The sequence below is a fragment of the Micrasema longulum genome, unplaced genomic scaffold (assembly GCF_059751315.1).
Source record: "Micrasema longulum isolate JH-2025_06_02 unplaced genomic scaffold, ASM5975131v1 h1tg000570l, whole genome shotgun sequence".
In the NCBI taxonomy this organism is placed as follows: Eukaryota; Metazoa; Arthropoda; class Insecta; order Trichoptera; family Brachycentridae; genus Micrasema; species Micrasema longulum.
The window spans coordinates 1849001-1869814 of NW_028277766.1; the positions used below are offsets into that span (position 1 = coordinate 1849001).

The 20814-nt window shown below is 34.9% G+C and overlaps 1 protein-coding gene across 1 annotated transcript; it reads left to right on the plus strand.

Annotated features, from left to right (window-relative positions):
• The first annotated feature begins 52 nt into the window (after nucleotides 1–52).
• Usp14 (ubiquitin specific protease 14) lies at nucleotides 53–19895 on the plus strand. Its single transcript, XM_088228224.1, has 11 exons — nucleotides 53–253; nucleotides 698–876; nucleotides 5009–5116; nucleotides 6256–6367; nucleotides 13504–13771; nucleotides 14414–14570; nucleotides 14657–14722; nucleotides 15901–16083; nucleotides 16175–16307; nucleotides 17653–17850; nucleotides 19618–19895. The coding sequence occupies exons 1-11, from the start codon at nucleotides 238–240 to the stop codon at nucleotides 19713–19715; spliced, it is 1518 nt and encodes a 505-aa protein (XP_088084350.1). The 5' UTR covers nucleotides 53–237; the 3' UTR covers nucleotides 19716–19895.
• The last annotated feature ends 919 nt before the right edge of the window (nucleotides 19896–20814 follow it).

A 20814-nucleotide genomic window follows, 5' to 3' on the forward strand; every position in this document is an offset into this window, starting at 1 on the left:
CAAGTTGCCCCGAATATATTAATTAAAAGTACTTATTTGTCATGATGATTTTGTGTGGATTTTGTATTGCGAAAATGGTGCCACATGAAAAATAATTTTGAATTTTACCAAAACTTGCAAATCAGACGTCTGGGAATTACAAGAAGGTTGACGTTTTAGGCGTGTTTATATTATTTCTAGGGTGCATTTATTTGCAGTTAAAATTAAGTTTCCAACGAAGCATCACGGTATTTAACAATGCCTCAATATACAGGTAATGTTTTTATTTATTAAATATGCAAAGTCACCGGCTACCAGTTGAGGTTATGTCAAATTGTAATGTCACTATTAACTGAAAAAATAACAACAATAGTATACAGAAAACTTGTATTTTCATCTGCAGTTTGTAGAAAGTTTTTATTTCACTTTATTCATAATAATTGTGTTGATAATAAGCCTTAATTTCTGTGGAATTAATGCCAGACGGGCATGTCACTTTACATGTATCTAGGCTAACACCATTTTAGAGAGATTTAAAAAAAAGTAAACACAAAAAAAAACAAAATTACATTGCGCTTTTTGCTAAGCCGTTTTTTATTTGCATTGTTTAATTTTAATTTCAAACAGAATTTATTTTGTTGATAAATGAAAGCGTATTTTGTTGTGGACAATTGTAATGTTTTGGTTTTAATTTTTAAAATGCAAATCTTATTTGTAGTTAAAATAAAATGGGGGAAAGAGATGTTCCAAGGAGTCGATGTGAACACAGATGAGGATCCAATGCTGTTCAAAGCGCAAATATTTGCTTTAACTGGAGTCCAACCTGAAAGACAGAAGGTCATGTGTAAGGGAGCTACATTGAAGGATGATGAATGGGGCAACGTCAAACTTAGCAATGTAAGTACAGTAAATTAATCAAATTCTCAATCATCGCTTATCATTGCAATACTCTGCCTGAAAACCTTAAATAAATCCTTAAATAAAAAATAAACCGGGTTGTGGTTCCGTGGTAGTATTGTGGACTTACGGACCAAAAGTCCCAGGTTCAAATCCCAGTCTACCACTACTCGATTTCCATTTTTCCAGCACAAGTTATTTACGACTTTTAGGAAATAGTCTGAAAATTGAAATATTTGAGTAAATAGTGAGAACTCAAGTATTTCTTTTTTTTTTTTTTAATAAAAAAAACGAGTTCTGTACCCTAGAGGATAAAACACGGGAGTCCACTTTTTGCCTTTTCGAAGTTAAAAATGCAGAAATTATCGCAGTACGCTATTTTTTTATTATTATCATGGATAACTTATATAGCGCAATTTTCGTAATAGAATACCTCAAGGGCGCTTGACAAAGTGATTATATAAAGAAATAAATTTAATTTCAGCTTTTTTAATTTGCAATTTAAGTAAAACAATGTACTTTGTCATCACATGCTAAGGATTTATTCAAATGATTTAGAGAACAAGTGGGTTTTAAGTTTTTTCCGAAACATCACTTCACTCTTACAGTTTCCCACCTCTGCTGGGAGAGCATTCCATGTGTAGGGCCTGCGACTGCAAATGCTCATTCGCCGAATTTAGTGCGCTGTTTGCGTAGAGGTATAATAACTTTACCTCTCGACGTAGATGTAGCTGATCTAAGCGTAAAATGTCTATCAGCTAGCTCATCTTGAATGCAGAGTTCCCTTAGATATTCTGGAGCAGAGTTGCACAGTGACTTACACGTAAGCCAACGGAGTTTGTTTTCCACCCTCTGTGGAAAACGTAGCCAGTGTAATTCCCGAAGTAGTGGAGTGATATGACTGAACTTGGAGATTCGAGGGCGCAGAGCCGTGAAGGGTGGAGATGCATTGTCAGTGGAATGGCTGGGGACAGGATCACAACCCTCAGAACTAAGGAATGACAAAGAAGAAGAATCAAACTATTTTACACGTGAATAAAACACCCAAGTCCACTTTCATCATAAAAATAAATTTTTAAGATGAAATAAAAATCTGAAGTCCACTTTGTTTTAATGCAAAAAACATCAGTAGACCCAGATATGCAATTTAATATGTACTATTATCAAAATAATAATTATTTTAAATTGAAAGTTCTTTATAGATTGAAATTATCTCATTGGTTCAAAAGTTATGATGTTTTGGAAATCGCACAATCACAAAATGTTGTTTTCTGAACATTTCGTTCAATGCGACTCCCGTGGTTTATCCTTCAAGGTACAGATTTTATTTCGGCTTTGGGGTATTCCATTGTGACTGGTGTGACATTTTTGATTACAGAATTTGACAAACTTTAAGTTTATTTATTTATTTTACACTTTATATACATATAAGGGCGGGTATACTGCCTTAAGGCAATGTCTTCCTACCTACCCAAACTGTTCAGTTTGAGAAAATTACAAATTCATAAACAAATTTAATCTTAACAATGTTTGATTATGTCCAAATGCTTGCAGACTGGCTGGATTTCCTCCCTAGGGAGTTGTTCATATTTAAATTTATTTCAACAGAGAGGGAAAAAAATTTTTGAGAAGGGAATATGGATGTCTAGGCATTTACGGGGCTTATGACCTGTCATTGGCTGGTTTAAGTGGCCACTTTACACACTGTGTAACATTCACCATTCTGCCCATGTTTGAACATCCACATTTCCTCAACTCTTCCACCTGTTGACTTTTGTGAAGTAAAAGAGCTAAAACCTTTATCACGTGGGTGAGTTTCCCGCTCTGTTGAATAAATTTAAAAATTGAATCTTACAATTTTATAAAAAATTAAAAACAAAGATTAATCTTAACAAAATAAAAAAAATTAACACTAAACTATGAAGAGAGGAGAGGTTATGGGAAGGAAAGAAGAAGGATAAAGGAACCACTTAAATATTTAGATAGTGACATTTTAATCTTGACTTAAATGTATATAAAGAAGGGGCGGGCGTCTCTAGCATTAGTGGGTAGATTATTCCACAATCGAGCAGCTACTACTGTGAAAGAGAGTTATAACTATGTCATCAGAATTCATACAATAGTAAAATATTTTCTCAAAACAAGATAAAGGACCATTTTACTATACCGCTTTCAAGAAATGATCAAACAATCAATACGGCTAGCCCAAAGCAACAGTGAAATAAACCCGAAATATCCCATTTTGAGATAGACATGCAGATATGTTAATAAATTGATGTTTTCAAATAACAAAGTATTGAAGTTAGATAGTTAACCTATGTGAAAATGTAGAATTCATAACCTAATTAAAATAATTTAATTCAGTCAGACCCTTCGCACACCTCAAAGTCCGATTATCTCAGAATATGCTCTTCAGAGATGTCTCACTCTTGCTTTGGGCTGGCGATATGTTCTATGTAATTATTATTCGAATGAATGTGACTGCTGAAACGCCGGAAAATACCTTTTTCCACCTGTGTGAATTTGAAGACGAATTTTTGCCAAACTATTCAATATTAATGAAATCACACACTTCAATATATTTTAAATAGATTAAATAACTGGTGTATCTCTAATAATTTGTTTGTAAATGTAAATTATTATATTTTTGTAGAAATAAATCTCCAATTTTATTTCCGTATTCAATAAACAACTTGGTATTGGATCTTGGTATTTGATATTTGACGAAAAACTTGAAGTCAAAAGCCACATCAACCACATCATTTTTTAAATTATGAAAACTTTGGGTTTCTTTTTAGACCCATAAAGGATTTTGTAATCAGTTAAAATAATGCAACTCTTGTACCTATATATCCTTGGTTAGAAGCCAATTAGAGTAAAACTCTACTTTATGGTCCCCTTTTTACAAAATTCACATAAATAATGTTGAAAGAGTCTAACGAAAATTTTGAAGATTCATTAATTTCAAACTGCCTATTCCAATAGAACAAATTAACAACATGTCTATGTTAAATTCTTTGAATATACCTACTCTGGAGGATCGCAGGACAATAACTGACGTAATATTTTTATATAAACTCATTAATTCTAAATTCAATTGTTGCAAACTCCTGGATTTAATAAATATTAATATACCATCACATAGAACTAGACATAATACTCTATATTATTGTCACCCTTCTCAAACCAACTATCTTTGTCACTCACCTATACATACCACGTATACACAACTAGGAAATGAATGTACCTCTCATATCGACATTTTTGACTGTCTGAATTCAAATCATCTCTTTATAAATATTTTATGATGTTCTATAGTAACGATTAACGAATTATTTGCAAAAGCTACTTATGCTAACGATCTGGTGTTAACTCATTTTATATGCATACATACCAACTTTTTTATATCTTGTATGCTGATAAACATACATGTATAAATATATATATATATTTTTCTTGTTATTTTTCTTTTTATACCCATGTTTTAATATTGTTTTCAATTTTTGTATATCTAAATAACTCATTATATTGTTATATTTTATATTGTAAAAGGAACTTGTGCCGCATAACAAATAAATATAAAAGAATTAAAAATTTTGTGTTTAAAAGCATGTAATATTCAACACTCATGTTTTACACAATAAGTTTTCTCTCTTATTTTTTTTTGTACCACAACAGGCCAGGGAATTGAACCTGGAACCTTCCGTGCTTAAGTCAAGTGTTAACCATTACAGCACGGAGGCCGCCCTATTTTATTATACCGTGTGTCGTTCATACTATTTACTGACGTTTCGGATCGCATTACAGCGTCCATCTTCGGGGTTGATTTTATCTGTGTAGATAGATGTGTAACAGTAACTAGTTAAAATTTGTACCGTGTTGCAGGCGTGGCTGTCTACAGCTTGTCAATTCGAAATCTGTGGCGCTTCGCCGTCTACGCTTTTATGTGATTTCCTGACAAACTAAAAATAAATAAAAAAATTTAAAATGTATGGAAAATACCAAGAACTTAAATGTCAACTAATGTTTCCTCATTGCGCCCGAGATCTCGTTATTTCCGTGAATGTTATAACCAAATTAGCCCATAGAATTTTTCATAATTTTTAATCACATTTTCCTTGTTTGTAAACAGGGGGCCATGGTTCTAGTGATGGGGAGTAAGGAAGAAGATGTTCCCGTGGAGCCGGCAGAGAAGCCTCGATTTGTGGAGGATATGAATGAGGCAGAACTAGCTTCTGCGGTAAGAATTTGTTTACTATTGGGAATCAGTGCTAAATAAACTCCTTATATCACTGTGTAGATCTATTGTTACAAGTCCCCCTAAGTTGATTCTCATACTTTAAGTCTAAATCTTAAGAGAACTGAGCTATTGAGAGGAAATTGCTTTCATATCTATAGTCAAATCTCCTCTCCTAGCCCAGATGTTTAACTTTAAAAGAGATAAGTAGAATGCCTAATTCTATCTTCTTCTTACGTGCACATTAATATTTTTTTTTATTGATTTTAGAAAAAAAAATTACTCATCAATAATCTTAACATTAAAGTCCTGCTGAATTACTTACTTTAGTAAATAAGTACTAATGTGTTTTTTTTTTTTGGAAAAAAACAGACACAACTTATGTTAGCACCAACAAACCAGTCAATAATTCATAGCATCTTCACCGTACACTGCGCAAATATCGCGAGCAGCTTGGCGGCTTTATTATCTCCATTGAAAGTGAACAGAAAGGGATGTCGAAAATGCTCACTTTCGTCTACTTCACATAATTGTTATTAAATAAAATCAAAATTATAAAAGAATATTTGTATGTTACATAAAATCAAACACAATATCTTGTTGCGCAGAAAATTTTCTTTCAAATTATGTACTTCTTCTTCTTCTTTACCATTTTTTTAAACTTTTGGTCCTCATTTTGAAATTTGGAAAAAAATGGTTACTACTTCAGAAATTGGATACAATAAATGTTTTCTTACATGTGGTAAAAATTAGAACATTTAGTTATACTACAATATATTTTAATAAAAATGAACTACTACTTTGAACGATGTCCCTAGTTCATATGAATCAACCAGTGATAAGAGAGTTGTGGAAGATTTCCGGTTTACATACTGTCATCGGACCAATCGGCAGAACTGACCGAGAAGAAGCGGAAGAGAACTTGAGATGTCACGCACAAAACTTTAAAAAATCATAGCGCTAATAATACAATACATTTTTAAAAAAAACATGTTTTGGCTTCGTATTCTCTAAATAATTTCCCAAATTATTTCATGTAGCATTAATCATTAGTGTGTTTCATTTAGATGGTATACAGAAAATAGCGCATGAATCCAGTGGATATTTTACTGTTTCAATTGAATCATGGCTTGTCTTTTCAGCTGGATTTGCCAGCGGGACTGAATAATTTAGGAAACACTTGCTACATGAACGCCACGGTGCAGTGCCTCAAGACTGTTCCCGAACTGAGAGAATCTATCAAAAGTTATAAAGGTAACGGACCATCATGATTTTTGTTACTCTATTTTTTTGAGTAAAACGGCTACTGCGAGCTTTAGATATAACAATACAAAGTTGAACATGTTATGCAAAAGTGTAAATATTATACAGTCAAATTCGGTTATTACGAGGAAGACGGGACTGACTAAATTCGCTTGTTATACCAGAGGAAAGTTTTTTAAATCCAATCACCATTGCATGTTGCCACAATTGAAAATTATAATAAATGCTTATACCTCTTTCTAAATTTCAATTGCAGTTAAATATACATTCATATTTTTTCAAAATTTATTTATTTAATGGGCATTTTTAAGGACATATTTATACATAAAAAATGATAATAAAGGAAAGTATAACGACACAACGGTATATAGTAAACTTGGTGGGAGTGGAAGCGGAAGAGAGTTGTTTATAATTGAATTATGTAGATTCAGTGATCGTTTGAAAGAAGACAACTTGTTATCAAAGAAATCAAGACTGGTATGTTTGTTGGCAGACCTAAGAATTCTGGGCATAGGGGAATGAAAACCATAGTTAGTTCTATGGTTATCGGTATGAAAGAGTAAGTTTTGTCTGAGGTTTCTAGTTGGGATATTTAATTTTATTAAGCTCAGTAGTTCAGGCGCATCAAAGAGTGAGTTGAGAATTTTAAATAGAACTAGAAGGTCGGATTTATTTCGACGGTCTTGAAGAGAAGATATATTTAAGCTAGTTTCTAACTCATTATACATATATTGGTCTCTGGATGAGCCAACCTCCAGCCTATCTTTCTTAAAAATCGATGTTGAACTGATTCAACACTGTGGATAAGGATAGAGAAAACTTTTTACACACTTCAACATTTTTCTCGCAACGTTCTATTTTACAATTAGTTGCCACTTTTTCACAAATTGAAACACTTCTGCTTGTTAGTGGTCATGTTTACAAAACAATCAGGTTTTAACTGATCTGACATCACCCACTAGTAATGTTCATTATGCATTTGACCATAGGACATTAAAAAATTAAAAACATTGTAAAAACCCCCGAAACAAGGATGTCATTCATAAACTACAAAAGAAGTTGTAAATTTTGACAAGGTGCCGAGACCGTACTTACTTAGTTCACAAAGCTTGGATTTTTTTACTCGCAATTTCAACTATACAGGGTGTTCTTTAAACCCTGTCACATCCGAAACCACGATGATCAGTAAGGGCAAAACGACATATTAGCATATTAAAAAAAATATTTAGAATGAAGAAAATTTTTAAAAATAAAATATTAAAAAACAAATGGTTACTGACTTCTGCAGGGGAGAAGCGAGGGGGGTGTGGCCGCGTGGTTGACAGTGTATCAGACTTCCCCCTCCCCCCTCCTCGTTTCTCCCCTGCAGAAGTAAGCAACTAGTTGTTTTATTAGATATTTTATTTTTGTAATTTTTATTTGTTCTAAAAAAATATTTTTATGTGCCTATATGTCTTCTTGCTCATACTGATCACCGTGGTTTCGGATGTAACAGGGTTTTTTTTTTTTTTTTTTTTATATATATTTGGACCCCTGTATTTAGTAGCCTTACGTGTCATGTACAAGGCTAAGGTACTCGGAAAAAAAAGTTTTTGTTTGTCTTGGAAATGGGATGTTCGATCACTGATTTTGGTTTATTACCTTTATGAGTCCAATCACCATTGTTGCAAAGTTCAAGAACAATGGCGCATGATAACTACTTTTTACTACAGTGTGGATATCTGTTAAGGATATTCCATCTTTCCTGCATTCTGCTTCAAGATTATGGCGTTGCAAACTGAAAAATGGGCACTGAAATAACAGATGTTCTATACTCTGTGAAGAAATATCATCGCATGGACAATAGTCATCATTCCTTAATTTAAACCTATATAGATAACTTCTCATAGCTCCGTGTCCGGTAAAAATTTGGGTCGTTTCGAAAGTACTTTGGTGATGATGACGGAAGTTTGCTGCATCAGCCAGCGTTGGGAAAAACATTTTAGTGATTTTACCTGCAGAAGAAGCGCGGTAATGATCCTCCCAACGCTGCTGCGTATTTTGTTTTATACAGCGTTTGGCAAAGCTAAGTGGAAATTCTGAGAAGAAAGGTGCCGTTCTTTTACAAGTTGCGGATCTTGCTCGTTCATCCGCTCTCTCATTTCCCACGATACCAGCATGTCCTCTTATCCAGCATATTTGAATGTTCATCCCTCTTATTTTTAGATGCTTAATTTTACTCTGAATATCTACAATGAATGGATTTACCGACCGAGTATCTGTTATAGCTTGAACGCCCGAACGACAATCTGATAATATTTTTGCAATAACCCATCTCTCTGGTGGTTTCTTTAATAACCATTCGAGAGCTTCTCGTATTGCGAGTAGTTCAGCCTGGAAAACTGAGCAGAAATTATCTAATTTAAATGTTCTGCCTGGTAATTCTTTATCACTCTCAAAAGGAACGAATGCCGCTCCCACTTTTCCGTAAAGCAGGCTACCATCCGTAAAGATTCTAATTTCGTTGGGAGCATAAGGAGGTATATCTTTGTCAAGTAAAAGAATATTTTCGGGAATTCTTTCGCACGGGTGAGGTAAATCGAAATAGTTTGCAGTTCCTTGATACTTGCGATCATCTGGAATGGAATACAGCTTACCAAATTTCTTAACATTATAAATGTCCTTCCTTTCTTGAATTTTAAGGTCTAACGGTGTAAATCCTGTTAGAGCTTGAGCAGAGATGAGTGAAATGGTTCTGTATCCTCTACAAGATCTTATGGCAAATTGTCTTTGTAAGCTGTCAAGTTTTTTCTTATTGCATTTCTTTTTAACCGCTTCACCCCATAAGCTGGCCGCATATGTAACAAGAGGTTCAATTGCACCATAATATATTTGCTGCATTACCGCAGGAGAGCAACCCCATGTTGGTTTTGCCGCTCTCACAAGCATTCCAGAAAGATTGGCAGCCTTCTTGCAGACGTTATCCACATGTAGTGACCAGTTGAGATGCTTGTCTACAGTTACACCTAATACCCTAATAGAGTCAGCAAGAGCTAGCTTTACACCGTTCATGAATAAATTAGGAAGAGTTTCTTTTCTTTTGGTTACTAACATCGCTTTCGTTTTTTCCTCTGAGAAGTTAAGTTTAACCTTTTTTCCCCAATCAGCTATTGTCGAAAGGGCACAGTTTGTTCTTTCTTCGGCTTCAGACATAAGTTGAGCTCTGACTGTCAGAAAAACATCATCAGCAAACGCTTGTATGTTAATTCCATTTCCAAAATCTATTAGTAAAAGATCATCCAAAATTATATTCCAAAAGCTTGGACCACAAACTGAACCTTGAATACATCCTTGTGAAGTCTTTTTGTGTTTAGTTATATCTGCGTGTGTTATTTTGACCTCTCTGTTTTCAAGATAGTCGATAACTAGTTCCAAAATATTTTTAGGGCAGTTTTTTCGACGTAGTTGACATATTAAGAATGGCCACCAAGCATGATCAAAGGCTCCACGGATGTCCAATGAGACAGCTATGACGATTTGGCGGCTATTTTTTCCTTCATTTATAGAGCTGATGGCTGCATTTAAGGCGTCTTCGGTAGACTTCTGGGGTGTGAAGCCAAATTGTTTTGGGCTTAGCTTTTTATTAAGATGCCAAGAAATTCTTTCAATCATAAGTTTCTCCAAAACCTTTCCAAAAACTGGAATGAGCCCAATAGGTCTATATGATTTAACATCGTTTTTCTCGACTTTGCCAGGTTTTGGTATAACAATAACATTAGAGCACTTCCAACAGATAGGAAAGCAATGAAGTCGTAAACATGCGTTGTACATTTCTAAAACTTCATTTTCAAATAGTTCTGTGACCTTAGTGCATATATCTAATGTAAAGTAGTCATTGCCCGGTGCTTTTTTGGGGCTCATATTCCGTAGTATATTAACTATTTCTTGTTTGGTAAATAGTGGGTCGTCTGGTTCAATAGATGAAAGTTGAGCTTCGTTTCTTATTTCAGAGTGCAGCACTAATTCTGAGGTGGCGTCATCGTCTGGAAAAAAGTGTTCCAAAAGACTCTGCACAGAGTCTTCAGCAGTTTTGAAAACTGTGTCTCCATTTTTAAGAGACATTGGAGGATTCTTGTTGTCATTCTTTGCTAGGACCCTGTATATAGCAGACCAAGCTGTTTCCTTGTTTTGTATTGAGCAATATTTTTTCCACGATTCTATCTTGGCATCAGCAATAGCTTTCTTATAATTTTCTTTTGCTTTTAAATATGCGGGAAGCGTAATGGTTTCGCGTCTAGTTATTCCAGAATTCCGTAGTTTGTGCTTAGCTTTTATCACATTCTTTTTCAGTGCAGTTAGTTCATTAGACCACCAGGGGCAGGGTTCTCTATATTTTGTACTGTTTTTTAGTATCATTGTTGAATTGCATCCCTCGGTTAGTGCTTGATTAAGATTGTTAATTTGATTTTCTAAATCTCGAGAGTTAGATGCACTACTGAAACTTGTTTTTGAGACTTTTCTGTCAGATAGTTCTTTTTGTACTATTTGTTTAAACAAATTCCAGTCCACATTTTTAGTTGGATATTTGAAGATTTTAGACTGTTTGTGAGGTATTTTAGTGCTGGTATTTATTGTGAAAGTAATGGGATTGTGATCGCTGAGAGAATTCAATTTATCAGCAACTTCCCAATTTGTAACACTTTTTAAGAAGTAAGTCGAGCAAAAGGTTACGTCAATAATGCTTTTTATGTGAAGAGTGCCACGAAACGTTTCAAATGTAGGTTTGTGGCCAGAGTTAAGAATGTAGAAATCCAATTCGGAAAGACAATCTGCTACAGCCTCTCCTCTTCTATCTGTTTTATTGCTACCCCACCACAAGCTTTTGGCATTTAAGTCTCCGCCAGCAAGTACAGTTTTATTATTAATTCTTACCACATTTCGCAATATATTTAGTGACGGAATAGGATCTCGATCCGGTTCAATATAAATTGATCCAATCACCAGGATTTCGTTTGGTAGCGTTAGTTCAGCGTAAACATCATTAGTTCCTGAGTAATGACTTAGCATCATAATGGAAAGATCAGTTTTGAATACTATTATTGCAGCCTTTACTCGTGTGCTGACTTGAGGCGCTTGAAATACTACAATGCCTGGTGGTGCTTTCATGTTGTTAAAAGCGCCTACGTATGGCTCCTGTACTAATGCAATATCTACGCGATTACGATTAGCATACAATTCATCAGTAGCTGCTCTGCAGCGTTGAAGGTTCCATTGAAGTATCTTAAGAGGACGAGTATGGAGCTTATAAGCCATAGTCAATTCTTTGCTGGGCTCTTTCTTCCATTTTGAGTAAAAAAGGACAGGTCCTGCTGTTGGCCTTATGTTTTGTAACATGTTCGTTGCCACGCGAAGATTTAAAGCAGTTCCAACACTTAGTCATAGATTTATCATCTTTATGTGAGCAATCCATTGATTTATGTTCACCTGCGCAGTGTAGGCATCTGTCTTTCTTTTCGAGACACTTAGATGTTGAATGCCCAAAGTTCATGCATTTATAGCACTGGAAAAGAGCGGAAGAGTCTTCGACATGTATTCTCATGTAGCCAATATTAACTCTTTCGATTGCCAACAGTTCCTTTCTTATGTTTGCATCAACCATAATAAAGACGTTTCTTAAGTTTTCGTTCTTATTTTTGGCGGTTCTTATTATTTTTAAGCATTCTTCCGGTTTTTTTTTATTAATGGCTTCAAATATTGTGTCATTTTGCTGAATTATCATTTCAGGAATTTCTTCATCTTTATATTCTTTTCCTATTCCTTTCAGTACAAGTATTGGTTTTTTAAGTTTTCCTTCTTCAGCGCAAAGTTTTCCTTTGGAAACTTTCGGGATTTCGGCGACTATCTTGATGGCATCTGTTTTTTTCGGGCACGTTATAATAATTTTATTATTTTTCGCTCGAGTCAAACTGCTAACTCCTATTTTTAGCTCTGAGGGGTTTACTAGTTCCTTAAGCGAGTTGGTGATACTCTCGTGAGTAGCGTCTTTATCCTTCGATGAAACGATCACTGCGTGCCTTGGTTCTTGTTGCCTATTCGCAGTGATCGACGCATAGCTCATTAATTTTTGGTTATATGGATTTTTATTAATACTGTTATTTACATCATTTTTTATGAGATCTTTTAAAGTGTTTGAATGTTCTTCTTCTTTTTTGAGTAAATCTGTTGTATAAGCCAGTTCCATTTCCAAAACCTTTTTTTCCAGTTGATGGAATTTCTGGACTACAGCCGTTCCTTCTTGTACTATTGATATTAACTTGCTTATGATATTATCTTTTATCTCTTTGGTTATTGTTCCTTTAAGAGGTTCGGCCATTTTGAGTAACAGGGTTTAAAGAACCCCATTGGGATTTTATTACGAAGGTTCTTATTTTGAAAATTATGTTCTTAAACAATTGAAGAGTTTTTGCTCAGCTCGTTATAAAAGTGAAAATGCATAGAGAAAACCACAAACTAAAATGTCACCTAAAGTTTCCTGATTATATCCGAGATCTCTCTATTTCCGTAATAGTTATAACCAAGTTCGACTGTATAATGTATAAAGTATATTGCATCAACGTAAAGACCCGGGTTGTGGTCTCGTGGTAGTTTCAGGGATCCAAGGTTCTATTTCACACGCAGAATATCGTAAACTATCATTTTTAATTATATTTTTATTTTAATCAACCTAAATATTTCATTTTTGGGAGCCATATTCAACAACTTTTAAATAACTCACTATTAGAAAATGAGAACCAAGTTGTCGTAGAGTGAGGTTTGCGCCTCGGAACTCTGATCCATGAGTCCACAACACTAGCCATGTGACCACAACCCGGTTATTATTTTCATTAAATTATTTGTGAAAAAATCCATTTTTTATTTGGGTCCCGGAAACTGCCTTGCAACCTAACCAAAGCAGTAGTCTGTTGAATTCCAAATTATTGTTGCATGTCATTCATACTTCTGTGAAACTCCGTCGACTGTGAAACTGGCGTCGCGAGTTTGATTCCCGCCAGTTGCAAGAAAAAATTCAGCAATAGAGACTTAGCGGCTGTTCATATAGAAATGAAAAAGAAAAGTATCATTTAAAATAAATTGTTTGCACCTTTCAGGGGAACGCAGCCACGGGCCGGGCGGGTTCCTGGTGGCGGCGCTGCGCGACACGTACGAGGGCATGGAGCGCACAGCGCGCCTCCCTCCCCTGGCGCTGTTGCCCGCGCTGCATGCTGCCCTGCCGCGCTTCCGCGAGCGCGAGCCGCCGGCGGGCGGGTCGAGCGCGCCGTCGGGCGGCGGCTGGGCGCAGCAAGACGCCAGCGAGTGCTGGACCGAACTGGTCCGCCTGCTGCAGCTGCACCTGCCCGCCCTGGAGGGGACCAATAAGTGAGCCCTTCCAACCAGACTCATAATCAGCTCTTCCAACAAGACTCATAATTAGCCTTTCCAACCAGATTCATAATTAGCCTTTCCTACCAGACTCATAACTAACCCTTTCAACTAGACTTAATTAACTCTTTCAACCAGACTCATAACTTAACCTTCCAACAAAACCCATGAGTAGCCCTTCCATCCAGACTAATAACTAATCCTTCCATCCAAACTCATAACTAATCTTTACAACCAAACTCATAACTAATCCTTCCTATCAAACTCATATGAAACCCTTTCTACCAGACTCATAATTATCCCTTCTAACCACTCATAACTAACCCTTTCAACCCAACTCATAATTAGCCCTTCCAAGTACGCATAGTTAGCCCTTCCAACCAGACTCATAACTAGCCCTTTCAACCAGACCCATACTGACCCTTTCACAACTGAAATTATTCCTGAGAATTGATTATGTATTTTTTTTAAACATTGTATTTTGTTGATAAAAGATTTATTTTAACATTTTGGTATTCTTTTTTATCTTAGAAATGATTTAGTTTGTATTCTTTTTCACGCCCATAACGCTTTTAAATGTGTTTGTTTTATTCTTTTTTTTTAATGATTTATTATCATTAAATCAATATGACATTTTAGATCTGTGATTGATCAATTCTTTGGTGGCAAGTTGGACACTGAGATGAAGTGCGCCGAGTCTGACGAAGAGCCTGTTACTTCCGGTGAAGAAAGCTTCCTCCAACTGAGTTGCTTCATATCCCAGGACGTCAAGTATCTGCAGTCCGGACTGAGATCAGTATGCTGCTGTTTTAAACTTTTACTTTTGGCAACAATGTCTACAGTTTCATTTTAGTTTACGAAGGATCTCTTTTGTCTTTTTAGAAAATGCAAGAACAAATTACCAAGATGTCTAGTGTATTAGGAAGAGATGCCGTTTTTACAAAAACAGTAAGTAAATTGACTCTACATGATGTTACTTTTTTTTCTAAATATTATTTTTATTCTTATCTTGATATACCATAGTTAATCATTTTAGTACAAACTGAAAATGTTTTAAATCGGTCTCGATGATGCTTACTTAGGCGAAAGAATTAGTTTAAAAAAAGTTATAAAAATAAATAAGTTTTTATGATTCACTCAAATATTTCAATTTTGGCACATTTTCTTTTTATTGTAAATATTTATTATTTAACATTTGTCTCGGAAAATGGAAAACAAGTTGTGGCAGAGCGGAATTACATGTGCTACATGTATATCTAAAAAAAAACAAATATCGAGGATGGGAAGGAAAAAGTTAATAGTTAAGTGCGTCACACGCGCAAACAGGAAAGTTTTTTAGTACCCAGCTGTCCGTTAGTACGTTAGTAGTTCCCCGACTTTTTTCAGGGGCGGTTCTTTCGCCCGCCCTGTGAGCGTGAGCTGATGATTTTATCATGTTTTTAGCAATTAGATTTAAAATATCACTTTTGACTTCAACTAAAACTCTAATGTATGGGAGCGAAGTATGGAATTTGAAAAATAATTATGAAAGCAGGTTAAATGCTGTCAAAATGCGATCCCTCGGGCGAATGTGTGGTAAAACGATGTATGATAGGTGCACAAATGTAGAGATCCATGAACTATGTAAGGCTGAGACTTGCATTATCGGCAGAATCAAGAAAGGGGTGCTGTGTCGGTTTGGACATGTAGAGCGAATGGACAGCGAAAGAACAGCTAAAAGGATCTACGATGCAAATGTAGATGGATGCAGAAAGGGAGGAAGACCGAGAAAGTTAGGCACAATCAAGTCCATCAAATACTTAAAGATGGACATGTTAAGAGTAGGATTAATTGGCGTGCGTGCATGGGAAAATGTATGAATGTAGAGGAAGTGAGGTCTGTATGTCAAGACAGAATGATATGGCGTTATATCCTCTGCCTACCCTTACGGGGAAATGGCGTGATGGTTTGTTTGTTGGACTTCAACTATAAATAATTAAAGCAATTGGCTGCGGATATTACATTTTTCCCATTTAAAATCTCTCATTTTTTGCATGTGTAGTGAGTAATGACTACCCAGCACCGTAACGTAAGGATGTTTTTGGGACAGTAAGGGAAAGGTTAATTTATTCTGTATTCTATTTTAGGCTAAAATAAGCCGCCTCCCAGCGTACTTGACCGTGCAATTTGTGAGGTTCTACTATAAGGAAAAGGAAGCTATCAACGCTAAAATACTCAAAGATGTCAAATTCCCCATTGAGCTGGATGTTTTCGAATTGTGTTCATCTCAGTTGCAAGAAAAATTATTGCCAGTCAGAAATAAATTTAAGGTAACGAACACGTGACAACTCTCCTCAATTACGCTAAATTGTTTTATCCTGTGTAATCCTCGTTACCAACTCTCGGTGCATATTATTCCAGGAAATAGACGAAGCTAAAGTCGAAGCCTCACTTAGTGCGAAAGAAAAAAGTAAAGGAGATGGAAAATCATCTAAAAAACCTCAGCCTGAAGAAAAAAAAGTCAAAATAGCACAACCGTTTTCTTTTGCAAGTGGTAAGTGCTTACAAATAAATACTGACAGGACTAATTAGTCTGTGAATATTTTAATACGTAATGTATTTTTTATTCAGACAGTTGAACAAAAAAAATTAACGACTAATGAGTTGATAGATATCAAACGCAGGTATGTCCATAACGATCCACCACAGTTTCCATGTGGACCTACCAGTTTCTGAATTGAAACAGAGTTTTTTTGACAGTGTTTCATTGTCATAATGAGGACATGTTTTAATTTAAACAGTACTGAAATGATCATATTTTTTTCTCTACATTTTGTACAACAAATTATTTTTTTAAAATTGGGTGGACATACTGGCGTTTGATATTTATCAACTCAAATAATTCTTCAACTATTTACTATTGCTTTGTTTTTTTATTTTTTTTATTTACCAATTTTTTTATAATTTAATAACCAACTTGTTTCAGCAAAAACACCATGCCTTGTTCGGGGTTAATTACAAACTAACATAATTTATTTAAAATTCACACAATGCGGGTAGAGTGGGTGTGGCTAAGGGAGAAGAGAGGGGGTAGAACTTGTGGGTTTATGTGTGCATTTAAGGAGAGGGAACGTATTCAAAATAAGATTATTGCTTAAATTTATTTAGTTATTACAATACATGAATTGTTATTTACAGCCTTTCAGAAAGGTTAAAAATAGAGTTATTTCATTTGAATGATTATTATAGTTGCATAATAATATATAGCGCCATTTTTGTGGAAATCACCTAAAGGGTGCTGTACAATAAATAAATATCCCAGCACGTCTTGCAGCTACAGAGCGCATGGATGGTAAGAAATCTAGCCCCCATTTACATAATGTTTTAATTTGACCATAATGTTTAGTGTTTGAATGATATTAATATAAATAAAAATATTTAAAAAACTCTTTATTTTTTCATTGTGGTTAGATTATAATAAGTCTTGCAGCTACTGAGCGCATCGACTGTTGAAATTCTAAACCCCCTTTACAAAATTAGCTATCATTTCCTAACCTCAGGTTAGCTAAGGCAACCTCTAGTTATCACACAGTGACTCGAGGGAGTTTTTTCTCACAGTATTTTAAAGGTTAACAAAAAACATCTCCATGAAAGTTCTTGGGAGATCCACAAATTTAGAATAACCAGTGACCGGTTTCGCGACATCTTCGAGACTGGTCATTTTATTTCTATAATAAATTACGATAAACTTCCATCAAGAATTTTCACTAACGAACTTGAGTATTTTTAACATTATTCTTAATGTGAAAAGATCTTATTGAGAGCGATTCTGATGACCCAGAGTTTTTCCCTGTAAATGACTTTTATATTCGCTATCCATTTGTGGCGTATGTTTGCAGACGTCGGCAGTAACAACAGCGGGCTCTACTCGCTGCAAGCCGTACTGACCCACCGGGGGCGATCCTCGTCCAGCGGGCACTACGTAGCGTGGGTGCGGTGGGCTGCGCCTTCCGGAGGCCAGCCCTCCTGGCTCAAGTGCGACGACGACGATGTCACCCCCGTCACGCAGGAGGAGGTGCTCAAACTGTCCGGGGGAGGTAACACCGCCTAATCCAACATAATTAATAGTTTCCATGACCAATAGTGACCGACTGAAACAAGATTTTTAGCCGAAACCAAATTTTGGCTTCCGTTCTAGTTTCGGCCGAAAACAAAACCAAAACTTATTTAAGCAAGTTAAAAGTACATATAACTTATATGTTAACAGTTTTTCAGTATACGCTTAGGAACTTTAACTTATTAACTATAAAAGAATTACAAAAATATATATCTAAAAAATCCTAGAACTACTAATTATAGTCAACACATCACAAAATCAGTCTTTATTTATTTTATTTGGAAAATCAACAGTTCTACATACATATTTATAGTAAACAAACAGATATAGTGTATAAACTCAGAACGAATAACAGATTTCCACATAGTATACAAAGTTAGTAAAGAAAATATATTACATATAAAATAAATACACATAATTTATGCATATAAAAATGTTATTTTCATGTACTCATAAATATTTTCAATAATCAAAGAATTTTTTAATATTTATTTTAAGAACATTAAGTTACTGTAAATTAGGCGGGATTAGGACAAGAATGCTTGAAGAGAGGATAAGGGAGATGTACATATTTATTATTATAATGTCTACTAAGTTACATAATGCATTTTTAGTGTAAATTTTAAATCTGACAGAGTGATGTTTGTGTAATCTATATTTTTAAATTTTGTATTGTACACTGAAAAAGTCCTACGAAAAAAAGCATTTTTAACATACGATGTTTTACTTATTGGTACATGAAACAGGTGGTACCGTCTACAAATCCTGGCTGGCACATGTATTGTTATTAAACTAAGTAGTTCTGTACAGTCAACAATTCCTGTCATAATTTTGTAAAGCAGTAGTTGGTCCGCACACACTCTGCGGTATTGTAGAGAAATGATTCCATGGAAGGTGGAGGCAGTGAGAGTTGATACATAAGAAATACCGGTTTTGTATTTAAGGTACTCTATAAATTTGTTTTGAATATTTTCTTGTCTCGTTTTTATTATACAAGATACTCAACAGTCACTATAGCTGCCCAAATTTGGATCCCGTGTTCAAGCTTAAACAAGATGCTCGCTCGTCTTCGAGGCCACAGTCTCAGGATGGAGAAAACGAGATACAATCTAAATCCATGGAAGCATTTCCTGAGCAGTAGGGTTGTTGATGGTTGGAATAAGCTACCACAAGAGCTGATCTCAATGTGTAGTCTCAACAGGTTCAAAAATGGACTAGATTTGTTTGCGAAAAGTTAAAGTGCGCCAACAACTGACTTTCGTTTAAATAGATTTAATCATATCAGCTTTAAGCTGCTCGCTTAGAATTATTTAATAATTATAATAATAAATAATTTTAACTAATTATTTGAATGAACAACAATCCAATGTCTAATTGTGCAAATTTTTTATACATAAATAGTAATACTTGCTTACTTATCGGGTCCGGACTTCAGACCTTGACACTTCCCACTCCAGTGTGCAGCGACAGGTATTGCCTTGTCAGTGGCCAGTGGCCATCCTCAAATCATTATCATCACAAGTTCACTGCATTTGTAGACACCGCAGCAGATGATGATCATCCTGCACCCCCCTCCACAATCGCAGTTCATGATATTTTATAAAAATATAAGTAAAACCAAAAAAACACTAGTTTAATTCATTAGTAAAAATATAAGTAAAATAAAAAAAACACAATTTTAATTCATTAATAAAAATAACTGTCCATGATTTTTTTGCTGTTTTCAAAAACCTTTTTTTATTTTTAGGTGACTGGCATTGTGCATATGTCCTCCTATACGGACCGAGAGTGCTGGAACTCGAAGAGGAAAGTGGACCGTCATCCTCAGATGTTGTTCTAGAATAATGGAAACAGGGCAACATTCTGTGTTCTCAATATGAAAATTTTGCATCTTGAAATAAAAGAAAGCTTTAAGTTTGTGGATATCTACATGACAGATTGTTGACCATCTGAAATGAAGTGTCAAATAAATGTTTTATATTTATATACAAAATTGATCATTGAATAAAACTGGCTTCGCTACAACCTGTTTTTCTATTTAATTGGAAATTAAATATGTAGTTAATTTATAATTAATCACACAATTGCTGTTGATGGGGAAGTTGGTGATTGTTTTAGAATTAATAAGCGGACTTTTCCTTGGTTATGTATTTCACTATCTTATTGTAAGCAGACTACAATTCCCAGTGATTGTTGACAATACTATTTTGTCAGTTTTATGTGTATCTTTGGGTAAGTAAACATTGTTATGTTCATGTCCCGTGTTATGGCAATATGCTGTATCTTAAAAAAGATGGTTTGAGATAAATGACTTCAAAGTTCTTTAGGCATTTTGTTATATTCCTCGCAAAACTAATTGCAGGAATTGTTTAAAATTCAGTCAGAAGTTAGATTGACCCTTCGTTCAAAATATAATTGAAAAGACAAAGAAATTAAAAAACGTATTTTGTAATAAAATTCACAAAAACTAAACAAAAAACTTTTTTGTCAATTCCTTGGGAAGTAACAACAAAAAAATCAAAGTTAGTTCACATGATATAACTCGACTAATGGAATTGAGTGTTATAAAGCAAAAATGCTGTATCTATAGATACAGCATTCTCATAGTACGGGCGTAAGCCCTTAAAAATAATTACACTTAACTCATGCCCAATCGCTCAGCCATGCTCAATGCGTATTTAGTCGTTCTTCGACCTCCAGCTAGATATAACGTTTAGAATCGAAAAGAGGGTTATTTTGCCTACACTTAAAAAAACTCATTTTTAGTTTTCTAAAACTTGTGATGAAGAAAATCTGATGAAGTTTGAGCAGTTGTTCCTCAGCCTATTCTAAAAAAAAAATTATTTAAACATTAGAGTAAAAATGCAGCCATTCGCAGATGTTAGTGCTACCAACTAAGTTAAAATTAAAACCATTTTTTTTTTCTACACTGCTTAGTGAAAAT